Source organism: Schistocerca nitens, chromosome 12 (genome assembly GCF_023898315.1).
Source record: "Schistocerca nitens isolate TAMUIC-IGC-003100 chromosome 12, iqSchNite1.1, whole genome shotgun sequence".
Lineage (NCBI taxonomy): Eukaryota > Metazoa > Arthropoda > Insecta > Orthoptera > Acrididae > Schistocerca > Schistocerca nitens.
In genome coordinates this window covers 128,896,044-128,909,659 of record NC_064625.1, presented here as the reverse complement: position 1 = coordinate 128,909,659, position 13,616 = coordinate 128,896,044, and the positions used below count along the sequence as shown (strand labels likewise).

General features: G+C 37.5%; 1 protein-coding gene across 7 annotated transcripts in view; it reads right to left on the bottom strand.

Moving 5' to 3' along the window:
• LOC126215270 (lysine-specific demethylase 4C-like) overlaps nucleotides 1–8,237 on the bottom strand; it is a 384,640-nt gene extending 376,403 nt beyond the window's left edge. For 6 of the 7 annotated variants that reach the window (XM_049941953.1, XM_049941957.1, XM_049941958.1 and 3 more), the window contains exons 1-4: nucleotides 7,645–8,053; nucleotides 7,320–7,463; nucleotides 6,603–6,784; nucleotides 5,712–5,835 (exon numbers count right to left, since the gene is read on the bottom strand). In XM_049941953.1, the coding sequence (XP_049797910.1) occupies nucleotides 5,712–5,835; nucleotides 6,603–6,784; nucleotides 7,320–7,445 (432 nt within the window). In that variant the 5' untranslated portion in view covers nucleotides 7,446–7,463; nucleotides 7,645–8,053. Of the gene's footprint in view, nucleotides 1–5,711; nucleotides 5,836–6,602; nucleotides 6,785–7,319; nucleotides 7,464–7,644; nucleotides 8,054–8,165 lie in introns of those variants that run through there. The other variant, XM_049941954.1, reaches the window with a different exon arrangement.
• Nucleotides 8,238–13,616: the final 5,379 nt, after the last annotated feature.

The window sequence follows — 13,616 nt, the reverse complement described above, 5'->3', positions numbered from 1 at the left end:
CAAAAGAAAAATTCAGAGTAGGTATTAAAATCCATGGAGAAGAAATAAAAACTTTGAGGTTCGCCGATGACATTGTAATTCTGTCAGAGACAGCAAAGGACTTGGAAGAGCAGTTGAACGGAATGGACAGTGTCTTGAAAGGAGGATATAAGATGAACATCAACAAAAGCAAAACGAGGATAATGGAATGTAGTCAAATTAAATCGGGTGATGCTGAGGGGATTAGATTAGGAAATGAGACACTTACAGTAGTAAAGGAGTTTTGCTATTTGGGGAGCAAAATAACTGATGATGGTCAAAGTAGAGAGGATATAAAATGTAGACTGGCAATGGCAAGGAAAGCGTTTCTGAAGAAGAGAAATTTGTTAACATCGAGTATAGATTTAAGTGTCAGGAAGTCGTTTCTGAAAGTATTTGTATGGAGTGTAGCCATGTATGGAAGTGAAACATGGACAATAAATAGTTTAGACAAGAAGAGAATAGAAGCTTTCGAAATGTGGTGCTACAGAAGAATGCTGAAGGTTAGATGGGTAGATCACATACCTAATGAGGAGGTATTGAATAGAATTGGCGAGAAGACGAGTTTGTGGCACAACTTGACTAGAAGAAGGGTCAGTTGGTAGGACATGGTCTGAGGCATCAAGGGATCACCAATTTAGTAGTGGAGGGCAGCATGGAGGGTAAAAATCGTAGAGGGAGACCAAGAGATGAATACACTAAACAGATTCAGAAGGATGTAGGCTGCAGTAGGTACTGGGAGATGAAGAGGCTTGCACAGGATAGAGTAGTATGGAGAGCTGCATCAAACCAGTCTCAGGACTGAAGACAACAACAACAACAACAACAACAACTGTAAAACTAATAGTTTCTTCCTTGCAGAAGACAAAGGGGAAAGGTTGGGAAAGGTTAAAGACCAAGAGCAGGTTAGTCAAACCTCAGTGTGTGACAGACCCACCTGTTGTGAGAATGAGGGGAGAGAAGGATGGAAAAGTTAAGTACTGGGCACCCATTTCCTCTCACCATAATTTTAGTTTTCTCAAATGAATTTTGTTCTTCCTACTTGTAAATAGTTGTATCATTGAATTTGTATCACAGATAATTGGGGGGCGGGGGGGGGGGGGGGGGGGGGAATAAGAAAAAAAAAGTGAGTAACTAATATTATTAACACGTCAAAACATTTCAAGGGTGACAACATTTGCTGATCCACATAGTGGAATCATTTACTGATCCATCTAGTTCAATTACAACAGAGGAAGCATTTTAAAAAGAAAGTTAACTGCCACAAAGTCTGCTGATTAGAATCCCATGAAAACTGTTCTTAACTGTTCTAAATAAACACTCACATAAATGGTTACGAGCACTGAAACAAAAATTCAAATTAATTAGAAAAGACTGGAGAAATGTATAAAAAGCTCCCAGAAAAGGCCAATGCCTACGTACAAGTGCATCGTCAGTTATTAAAACTCTCAGGGTACATTATTCGACACATCATCTTATAGGTAACAAATCAATTTAACAACGACTATTTGCTGACCATTTACAGTGAAATTTATACAGTAGTTGTGGTGGGGAGGGGGTGTTAATGTTTAATAATGGCAGTAAGCCTGTAACTCTTTTGCATTCTTTAAGCAATAACTTTCAAGAAATGAAATGATTATTTCAAATACGAGAAGCAGCCAGGAAGAGACTTGTCATTCAGATTTGCAATAGGCCAGGCTTTTTACAGTTTTGAATAAGTTATCTAATACACTGGAAGCAGCATTATTCATCCCTCACTGAGCGAAAGTCGTTTTTACTGCAGGGTACTGGACTATTTTGATCCAGTAATGTATGGGCATCATTATTCCCTCTAAACTGGAAGACTGCACAACAAATCCCAAAACAAAACTTACTCTTACGCCCTGTGATGTTATAGTTAAAATATGTAACTCCTTAAACATTTGTGTGACATAATCCATATCTATTCAGATGGGAGGGGGAAGGTTCTGTTCCTCTTTAACAGCTCTAGATTTTTGTTGTCTTTTGTTTCTTGAGAAATAATAACTTCCAATGATACTCTCAGTTTGGAAACACATGTCAAAATTCTCTTGCTGTAGCCTTCTGATTCTTTTTTAAAGTTAAAAAACATTTAATGCCTGTACAAAAAAATGATTTGTTTTTAGTCTATATTAGTACTACACAGTGCAGTTACAGTTATTTGTTGTCAATTTTTTTTATTGCAAAGACTTGTATAAAATTCGAAAGCATCCAGATAATTCGGTAACTGTAAGCTTTAGTGAGGATTTTGCTGATTAACTGAGTTGTAGGGTGTTCTGTGGAAAGGGCTGTTTGAAATAACTTCTAAATGGAACCAAGGACAGTAATGTGTGCAGACTGCATATCCAAAAAGGGTGATATAAGACTAGGAAGGAAAAAAATTTTAAAATCTGTCTTCAGTTTGGGAATGAGTGAGCTTATTGCCTAAATGCTTTGACAAAATATAAAAAAAATGACAGTAACCGAACAAAGTGAAGTCCCCCATGGTGCAGATGATGCAGATTTTGCATCCGTTGAGGACGAATTACACTCTCTGAACCAGTCTACTAAAGAGAAAAGTGTTAGTACCGCTAAGAAACCACAGCCAATCAAGTCAAGTCACCAGCTGCATCCATGAAGAAAAAAATAATAATAATTTTAAAAAATTGAAGAGGAATTACTGAAGCTGTGAGGGAGCACAACAAAATACAACTGACCACAATCTTGAAAGTAGAAATTCCATCTTCAGAATAAAGGAAGCTTGCACAATTTGTCAGGAATTTTTCTAATATTAATTCAGTTGTTGAATGATGCATATTCTACACTAAAAAGGTGCAAGCTCTAACAAAGCAGAATTGTTTTTTTTAAAAAAAAATGATTATGCACCACATTTCCACGGCACCAAAATACATGGTGGACAAAACAAGAAACATTATGTCTGTAAAACCAGATCCCTATTATAACCATCCTGAGAGTGCCAGCAAGAAAGATACTATAATAAAGAGTGGTGAGAGGGAAATGATACATGAACTGTAGTATTAAACTTATACCAGGCATGAGAAAGATTACACAAAAATACTCCCTGGAAGATCACAAACATAACACTCCAACACCTGTTACTGTCACCTACATTTAACACACACACTTGCATACACACCTCATACTTCACGATGGAACGGTGTCTGTGAGCACAAAGGCTAGAGAAAACCTTTCCAATTAGATGGCTGAACCTGCTCCTGGGAGTCTACCAGGCATCCGTGCCGTACAACTTTACTTTTAAAACAAGATAAAAAGTATTGCGTTTTAAAGCGATAGCACTGTACACATGTGCTTTGTTGGCAACATGCAAAATTCTTCAACAACTGTGATCAAAGGCAGAAAAGGTCACCAGTATTTCCAATGGTGCTTCTAGTCACCTTCAAAAATCACTACCAACTGTCTGAATTGACTACCTCGCTTGTGCCAACAGAATGTTTATACATTGCTGCTGGTCAGAGGAAAGGGCCTTGTGATGGTGTAGGCAGTCTGCTGAAGCATCGTGCTATGAAACAATCTTTCTAGCCCAATTACAGCTGTAATTCAGAATGCCATGGATATAGTGAAGTTGCACACATCTACAGCCCTCATCCTGTTGCCCAAAGAGGAAAGTGCAGAATTCCACCAGCAGAACACAGAAGAACGATCCAACGAAACTACCCTGTGAAAGGAATTCAGAAAACCCACTTCTGATCTCACTTTGAGAGTGAGGGTGGACTTATATCACACTAACTTCAAAGAGCAAGAAAGAAGAAATTTCATTTACCCAGCCAAGACCTTAGAAACAGCAGGAGAATATTCAGATTTACCATTTGCAAAGTGGGACAGTTTTGGCCTGTGTACATAACTGACTGGTCGATTGCAGAGATTATAATCAGTTACGAGTTCAATGAAATCGTTGTGAACTTTATGCTACCATGTGGATTGGTTGCTGGATAGAAGTTTCTAGCTGCAAGACAGCAACACCATTATAAGTGCTCACAGTACTCACTCTCGGTTCAGTATGTTTTAAAGATTGTGGCTGCCCCAGTTCTACATCTACATCTACATTTATACTCCGCAAGCCACCCAACGGTGTGTGGCAGAGGGCACTTTATGTGCCACTGTCCTGGTTCAACAGGATGATATCACTCTTATTAAAAGGAAGATACAGATGCAGCTGAACCTATTGTTAGTTCATTGATTAGCTAATTTCAGTTCTAAACAGGGAGCAGAGAAGTTATAGGCTTTAAAACCTGTTGGAACTCTCATATTTTTTTGGAATGATTTAATATGTTTGAAAAATGTGTCTCTTACTCATCTTCCAGAAAAAATAAAATTTCATGCAAATAAGACTAGCTATTGATTTCTCAAGACCTGTGTGTGATAATGCAGTAATTGAAAATGGTTTAACATATAGCAAAATTTCAGCTGTTTACAGAACATTTTCAACTGAAAAGTGGAAGTTCTCCCTTTCAGGGAATGATACTCATCATGGTATGCAGGACTGGCGTTTTAAAATTATCAAGTGTGTGTGTGTGTGTGTGTGTGTGTGTGTGTGTGTGTGTGTGTGTGTGTGTGTGTGTGTGCATAAAAAAAATACCAGCAACTGTTCCAGAGATATAGCATTTCTTTCCAAAATTTGCATGTGCAAAATGGTGCTTGAGGCATCTTGGATCAGGAATTCTTTTGGACAAAACAAAAATATACAAGTTTCTTACCCTGTCCTGAATTTTAAAATGGGTTAAATTCAATAATATCTGAGAGTATCAAGGTAACCTTTCTCTTAGCTGATTTAATTAATATGGACAGCACCATGAAAAAATAATAATAATAATAAATAAATAAATAAATAAATAATTGCTCTTTATCGTCATGATATTCTCTTCAGTTGTATAGCCCCTCTCTTTATTCCCTCCTCTCTTCATCTTTAACTTCTTTACCTGGTAGTGGCTCGATATGCTCCCTTTTCTCCAAAGGCCTGTCTAATTCTCCTGTAGTTGACATCTATCTTTACCTTTGTTACACAAACTTCTACAACCTTGCATGTTTTCTCCACCATTCCTGCTTTGTGTTTTACACTTCCTCTATCTCTCTCTCTCTTTTTTGACTTCTGTATGCATCCTTGCCTGAGCTTCATTTCATGCACTGTTACATCTCCTACTATCATTTAGCATATTCAAGGGTACCCACGAGGCCTATCAGTTTTCAAGTTTTCCCCTTGCTGCCCTCCCAATTTTATCTCTCTAAGCTCACCATTCATCTTCTATCATATCCATTTCACCTATTCGAGGGAGTTGGTGCCCATTGCTACATTTATAATTCTCAACAACCTCCAGCTGTTTCAATTTATCCAGATCCCATTTCCTCAATTTCTTACCATCTTCTATTTCTTCAGTTTCAATCTGCAGCTCATAGTTAACCTAAAGATATAAAATGTACACACAGTCTGAACTGTAGCATAGCTACCAACACAAGAGATGTCAACCAAAAGAAACCTCAAAAGTATTAATAATGGTATTACGACAAAAAATTATTACCATTAGTCTAACAGAACAATGGCACACAAAGATGACAGTGAGTAAGAAAATAACTGATAATACAATAAGCACACATAGATATAATAAAAAATCCTCTCAAAAAAATAAATAAATAAATAAATAAATAAATAAAGCACTTACATCAACATCTTTATCTGTTAGTGAGCCTGAGACATCAGCTCCATAAATTGGTGAACCATACATTATTTTCTTCCAGTACATGCTCTCGAGCTCTTCATAATCGTTGTGCTTTGGTGTATTGTAACTGAAACAAAGTTCCCAATAAAAAATCCAATTGAAAGAAAAAAACCACACACACACACACACACACACACACACACACACACACACACACACACAGAGAGAGAGAGAGAGAGAGAGAGAGAGAGAGAGAGAAGACAAAGTATACAGTCTTTAAAATCATAACTTGCAACGAAAACAAGCATTTATGATTTATACAATACCTAACTACTATCTAGGAGCAGAAGTTCTCCATGCCTAGGACAGTAGTAACATTTTCTACTGTTTGTTGTATTTTATTTTAACTATGGCTTTCTCTCTTATTAATAATGGATAAATTACAAGAACCATAATGCATAAATCCCGAAATCGTAATTGTAGTAGTGATCTTAATGTTTGAAAGATCTTTCTAAAAATTTAGAATAGGTGAATTAAACTATGATTCAGCAGTGTTCTAATCTACAAACAAATTTTTTGGATGGGGATAATCATTTCTCTCAGACTCAAAACTACTTTTATCTCTCACTATCCTCCACCAACATTTCTGACAAAATAGGAGAATATGACAGCAACTGAACCAAGCTCATTACTCTGACAAAAACATTTTGCAGCAAGAACAAACTGCATGCACATAGAAAGAATGTGCAATTTAACACCACATAAGCTGCATATGGTGACCCTTCTCCTGACATACCTAGCATCTGACAGAATCTTATACATATCATGACACACAAATGGTAAACATTGTAAGTGCCAATTTTTACATATAAATATGGATACAGAAAAACTCACCTATCACTGCAAGCTAGATCCCTGTATTCCTTAACAGTCATTGCTTTCTTCTGTACATTGATTTGAGTATAAAGACCAGGTTTTCCATCAACAACCTGACAGATTGGAGCTGGTATGTTCAAATCAATTTCATCTATATTATATCCCGATTTTCGTGGCACCCATTCTGGTGGTGGTATGATCTGCAAAAATAAGTCATGTCTAATTATACGTGCGATTTTGTACTATGAAATTATTATAATGACATTTAAAACTCTGATATACAAAAATAACTCAAATAAGATGTTTAACTCACCTGCATAAGTACAACAAAGAATCATTTGATGTTTTTATAGAAGGAAAGAAAAAGAGTAACGAACACAAGAAACAAGCTGCGGTACGCTCGTACTGAATTCTTCAAGTCTTAAACACGAAGTATTAACCGCCAGTGATAATCTGTGCATTCATCTAGAGATTGGAGGTTTACCGCACCAAATAAGCGCTAAACCGCTAATGTGTTTTCATTCATTCATTTGCTCATTTCACGAATTACGGTAAACAATTATCTTTTGAAAAAGACCAATAACAAATCTACTGATGATTCGTTTCTACGCCGACAAACAAAAAGAAAAGCAGTAGTATGATGCTTCATATATTTTTACAAACTCGATGTTGAACAATGTTCAACTAGTAACACTAACAATCCGCAAAACATATTATTAGCTGTAACACTTTTACCTTAGCAACGCCGGCTTTGTGGGCGCCTTGTGATTCCATGTAGCCAATGAATTTTGAGAAATCTTTAAATTCCTCGTAGGTTGGCCGAAAAACCATTATCTTCCGTTCTGGATTCTTATCTTCCATTTTTTCTTTTTATTTTTCCTGCAAAATATGAATGCATCACTTCCATGCCCAAACGACGCCAAATTGACAGATACACAACACGTTATGATGCAACGGTGTGAGCCACATAATATAGGTTCTAAGAAAAAAGTTATCATTCTATCAACACTCATAGATAATAACACTTAAAACACCTGGAATTTGTATCTGAAATAATCACCTGGCTAGCGAGGAAGTGAAATCAAACTATTTAAAACTGTATTTGTAAACATTGTAGTTCGTTTCTGAGTAAATTCTCTTGTACGTTCCAATCCATTAAATGTATGAACAACCACTGTCTAACGTGATACTCATAACAGCCAACACAATGCTTTAACGATTCTAAAAACTATACTAATTTATTATGTGCTGGTTAGTGGAAGCCAGGAACCGAAACACATTAACGAAAGTCCGGAGACAATCCACAACGCAAAGTATCACTGAAACTCATAGCGTATGTACGTACTAAGACGAACAGCACTTGCGAATAGCTAACTAAAAACTCTAGCTGAAAAATGAGTCAGCTTTGTCCATATCTTATTTCAATGAAAATGCTAGCACTACCGCATAGACGCCATCTTCCTGCCACTGTCCCGTGCCACCATAATCCCCTGGGTAACCAATCACGGAAACAGTCTCTCACACTGCACATAGCGTAGTCACGTATTCCTAACTGATGCTGAAGCTGTGTTTATCACTTACCTTATAAAATTATATTAACAACAATTTCAAGACTGCTTCATATTTTAAATTCGGAGACTTCTGAAGTATATTTGTGATAACGTGAACTACCACCGTTAGATAACATATTTTCGACAAAGACTCTTCAAAATGAACAATCTTTGAAATTTTATTGTCCTGTTTGTAAGTATACGGAAACCATCGAACGAAAGGCACAACGATTTAATGTTAATAGCAACGTCTTCTCACTATCTAAAATCTTAACGAAAGCGAAATGCGATGGCAAAGATGTCGAGCGGAGGAATGTTGTTAATTCCTCCCTTGCGAAAAAAAAAATCGATTTTTCTTGCATTAAGGAGGCAGCATTCACTTTTTATTTCGCAGCATTCTGTGCACTTACACTGTCGTGCTCCTGCGCCTTAAACAACCTTTTCTGACGATTCTGTCATCCGAGCTGCAGTATGACATTCACGCTCGTGGAGAAACACATACGACAAGAAACCTATTTACGACTGTTCTGAGTATTGAAGCATATTTGTTTTCTGTTTATTCCCGCTGCATATAGGCCTACATTCTTCCTTGGGAGAAGCGGCCACTGTTGAATCGAGTTTAGTGCGCTGTGAAACAAATGTGAAGATTATGCAGAAAATATCCACTGCCTGCGAAGAAAGTTCATAAAAAATAGAGTAACTAATCGACACCTCTAGATGCCGTTCATCACAAAAACGTACAAGTTAAAAACAATTCTGTTTAATGTTTCAATTTATTCTTTCGACGTAGCTTCTTCTGATAACTCCTGTCCGTTACATAAGTTATTTCACGAAAGCTTACGTTGTAAATGTTTATGAAGTCAGACAAATAACTCCCATAAGGCAGGGCGTATTTTCCGATCGTCTTTACCGTAAGTGTTCAGAAATTCCCGAAACATCAGATCGTCAACTATGCTTTAATGATCAAATAAAATATTTTAACGTCGTCCTGACAATATTATTTGCCTTTCCATAGAAGCAACTGTAATTACTCATTGTTCTGGAACCTTTATCGTGATAATTTTGAAAGTCAATGTTTTACCAGCACCGAAACGATACTAGATATACAAAATACCGTCCTCACACAGTTATAGCTTACTACTGAAAAAAATTGTGTTCCTCGTGATAATCCGCTCTCACCAATCGTTCTACTGCAATGCCTAATGTTATTTCTGCAGTCAGGTAAACAACGGTCGGCCCGCAGCTGCATAGGATTAGTTGCTAATAAAAAGAGCAAAAACATAATATTTTCTTGTTTAAGTTATCTTTCGATTGCTATCAGTTGTACCTTCGTTTGATCCAGTTCGCAAAATTAAACATGCAATTAGGCTCTGAAAAGTATTGTTGCTGGTCTATCGTGTTTTTGTTCATTTTACTGGAAAGGGTATGTTACTATTGGCAAAATTCACAAAGTTTTTAAAAAATTAGAAAAAAGATATTAAGCCACTTCGCATTTTATGTCACTGTTCCACATTCTGCCGTGAATGGCTGTGAAATGAGCCAACACTAAACTTGAGCACCACTGCGTATATGATACCATCGAGTTTTCGGGCGAAGAAAATTTAATTTATAGGTAATTCTGTCTTTCTCTATATTGCAATTGTCGCTGTGTAGTCCACTACGAAAATTAAATACATGGGCAGTTAACATCTTCGTCTTGTTTCGCCCCTTAGTGGTTAGGTTGCCGGCATTTTGCATTAGCGAACATCGAGAGATCGATCTAGTTTTTATGATGTCAAATCTATTACCACAGAACACAATCTTCCTCCTTATTGTTTACCCAACTATTTGTAGATACTTACAGGACGTAACTTCGACAACGCGTATATTTTTCACGTTAATACAACGATAGATTACGATCACGATGGGAGTCACGTGACATCACAGCTGACCGTTGGCTCCACTGGACACAAAGGAGCATCGGTAGGCGGTACAGAACCAAGAAGGGACAAATACGCCATTCGATATTTCGGGTTGATGACCAGAGAAGTCTTTATTAGAGTCAACTACACCTGCAACCGGACTTGCATTTTAAATGAATATCTAACTTGTAACAAGTACGGTACCGGTATCCGTTAATGGAGCGATAGGGGGTAGCGCCCATTCTTGGTGGCTTTCTTATGAATGAAGCAATTTTGAAGTGATTCATTGTTTTAAAACTATTATGTGGTTTACGGTTTCTCTTTTCCTTTGTGTCACATACGTTGTGGATGTATGCTCCAGCACTATATTTTTAAAATGCATCTTCGCTGCTATGTTAGCATATGGACATAGTAAAAAAGTATCAGCTCTCATTGGTCCACTGCTGTAATAGTCTGCAGTTATTCCCTTGCTGCAACTAAATCTTTCAGCAGTGTCTTTACATTATGTGGAGAATTTAATCGTAAATATTCATACTTGTTTCATTTCCCAAATTTCTAGTTTCCATTACAACGTACAAAAAAAGGCTCCAATTTTTCATGTGGCAGTGAATTAATTTTCAAAAAAAACGAAATGAGTAGTTTTGCTACAAAAGAGGCATAGCTTTTCAGTTACGATTTATCGCCTAATGTTTCACAATTTAAACCAAACTATTCGTGCATTGTAGCTTAGTTTACGGGCGCAAGGATTGTATTGCAATGTGTGGGAATCGTATCGACTACAGCGGCTCACGGAGAGGCCTATAACAGTTCCATTTTGCATAAATCTGCTTAAATACTCGCAGTTCAAGACATTTCAGAATTTGTTCTTGTTTCGGTCTTCAGGTCGCAGATTCCTTTGCTGCAGCTCTCTAATGTCTACATCCCTACATTTCTACTTGTAGTTACTACAACGTAAATGCACTTTGACCGGTTTACTAGAGTTAATTCTCCCGCCCCCTCTAACGTCAGACACACACATTCCTCTCCATCACCAAATTAACTATTACTTGATGCTTTATCATTTGTCTTCCTTTCAGTTAAGCTGTGACAAGTTTCTTCTTCCCGATTCAAGTTACCTTCATAAGATCAGTTAAAAGTCGATGGAGTACGATGTTGATGGTGCGGAAACACTGAGGGAGCATTGGAAAATGGTGCAATCTTTCTGTCAGATTTGGTAATGTTCACGTAATAAAAGCAATACATGGTGAAAGGTAACTTTGTTTGTGTGTGAATACAACCTGAGAATGAAACTAGCATGTGCCAGGACATATTTCGGAACTTGATGATGAGAAAGAATGAATAGGTATAGATGAACCCATATCAGGGAATAAGTGACATCATATGTTGCAGAAAGCATTTAGGCTTATTAACTAATCCTCAGTAACAGACCTACCTGCTTCTATAGTCACGTAAATTCTTTCCGAAGTCACATGCCTTAAAATTGTGGCACATAGGTATACGAAACACTCTTAATAAATGTTGCAATACCATGATGAAAACATAGGGAAGAGTTTATGATCATATACTATATGTTTGACTTGCGAAGTGCAATTTCTAACATGCATGCAGATATTCTAGCAGTGCAGTCAACAACCAATGATTGCTACCGCCGTAAATGGCCTTGAAATCTACAAATCCGCCCATGATGGAAAGTGAAAATTTCTCAGCATGGCAAATAAATCGCGTTGCTGTAAGTGCATTAATATATATATTGTTATACTGGTAAATTTTGTGTATAACGTAAGTCAGGAGTTGCTTATCTGAGGAATAGTTATGTTTTTATTTTTTTAGTGTGTTTTGTTCAAATTAGTAGATAAAACCAGAATATTATGCCATTATAAATTATCAATTTTTACGCAGTTTATTGTGAATTCAAATATACTGATATTCCCAAAATATTTCCTGTCGTTTCTGTTCGACAGTTCTGACAAATTTTCAAAATTACACCATGTAACACTGTAGGCTGCTGTTAAAATATTCTTTAAGATGCGAGCCGTTTTGGTAAAAGACCATTTTCTAGCACAGCTTTGGCCAACAGCAAGATTTATACTGAAATGCAAAGAGGTTAAAAAACAAAAACAGTGGCCAGAAGTCGACTGCAAACATGCTTGTGTGATACAAAATTTGTAATTGATAACTATTATCGAATAGCAGCCGTAGTTTGAAACAGAGAGAATTATACTGCCAGATAGGCGTTCAATGCTGATGAAGATTTATAAAGAAAATGCTCCTTCATTTTCAACAGTTGCGAAATAGATGGCTAAAATGAAATGTCGCTGTACTTCCCTGGAAAGTGGTCCTTGTGAAAGACATCACAGATGGAAACTCGAAGAATGGTCACCACATACTAGTTCACGACAGCATTCATGGCTTCTGGGTTGTTCTGAGCCGGGGATGCGCAGTAGACAGCTGCGCAGCTAGCCAACCAGCGCTATCTATTTCCGCGTTCCATACTGTGATAAACTTCCGTTATATTTGAGCGTTCTATCGTCCTTTACGAGTGTAAAACTATGATTGACTGATTTCTGTGTGTTCTGTGACTTTTCTCATAATGGCTGAATCACCTAGAAGGCGCCAAGTGTTTCACAAACAGGCACGGTGCCTTATTTTTAAAGCGTACTCGTTTTTCGGACGTGAGACTGATTCAGACGAGAAGGTCTTCGACGTAGCCGAGATACAGGAACTTAACGAAGTTGCTGCCGATGCACTTTCAGCCGAGTTGACAACACGGCATTCCTTGTGAGCTGCGCAGCCAGAGGCCATTAACGCTGCTGCCGACTATAGTATCAAATAATCTGAAGTTTGATATATATGAGGTAGGTGACATTATCGATATATCGGAAAAAAGTGTATGGAAGTTTCTGTTCGTGTGAGATACGAGGTGCACTGAAATTCTAACACCTCCTATTTCTTTTATCAGGACTCCAAGCACAGAAACGTGCAGTTCGATTTAAAATACGCTTGCACTCGTTGTGAAAGCGTGAAATAGGTAGCAGCACTGTATTGGACACAGACCTTTAATGGCAGCAGCGAGAATGAGGACTGTACTTGATACTTAAAATGGAGACATTTTCAATGGCTGCACATGGGCTTTTCCACCAAGACAACGCACCAGCACATTGGATGAATGTGACACAGCTGTTTTTCGTGACAACAACTTTGAAGTTTACAAACTCTCCGTGGTTTCCCATTCACAAGTCATACCGCTATTGCACCAGCCTCAGCTATTTTTCAGTGCTTAAGCCTGATTCCTAAACAAGTGGCCACAGAATTATGTCCTCAATGTTGTGAAAAATGCATACAACGGTAGGGTGATTGTGTCAAGAAGGGGGACAGGTTTCAAAGTTATTGTATGGTTTGTTTATGACTAAGAAATATCAGAGGTATTATAACTTGAATGCATCTCCTATGCGCAGCATTTGATGACCAGGAACAAATATTACAATCATTTTGTTAACAATGTCTGTAGTGCTGGCAGAAGAGCCAACACCATGTTGCTAGAGGAGGCCGAAATGCACGCGTTCAAAGCTCATGCAGACTGG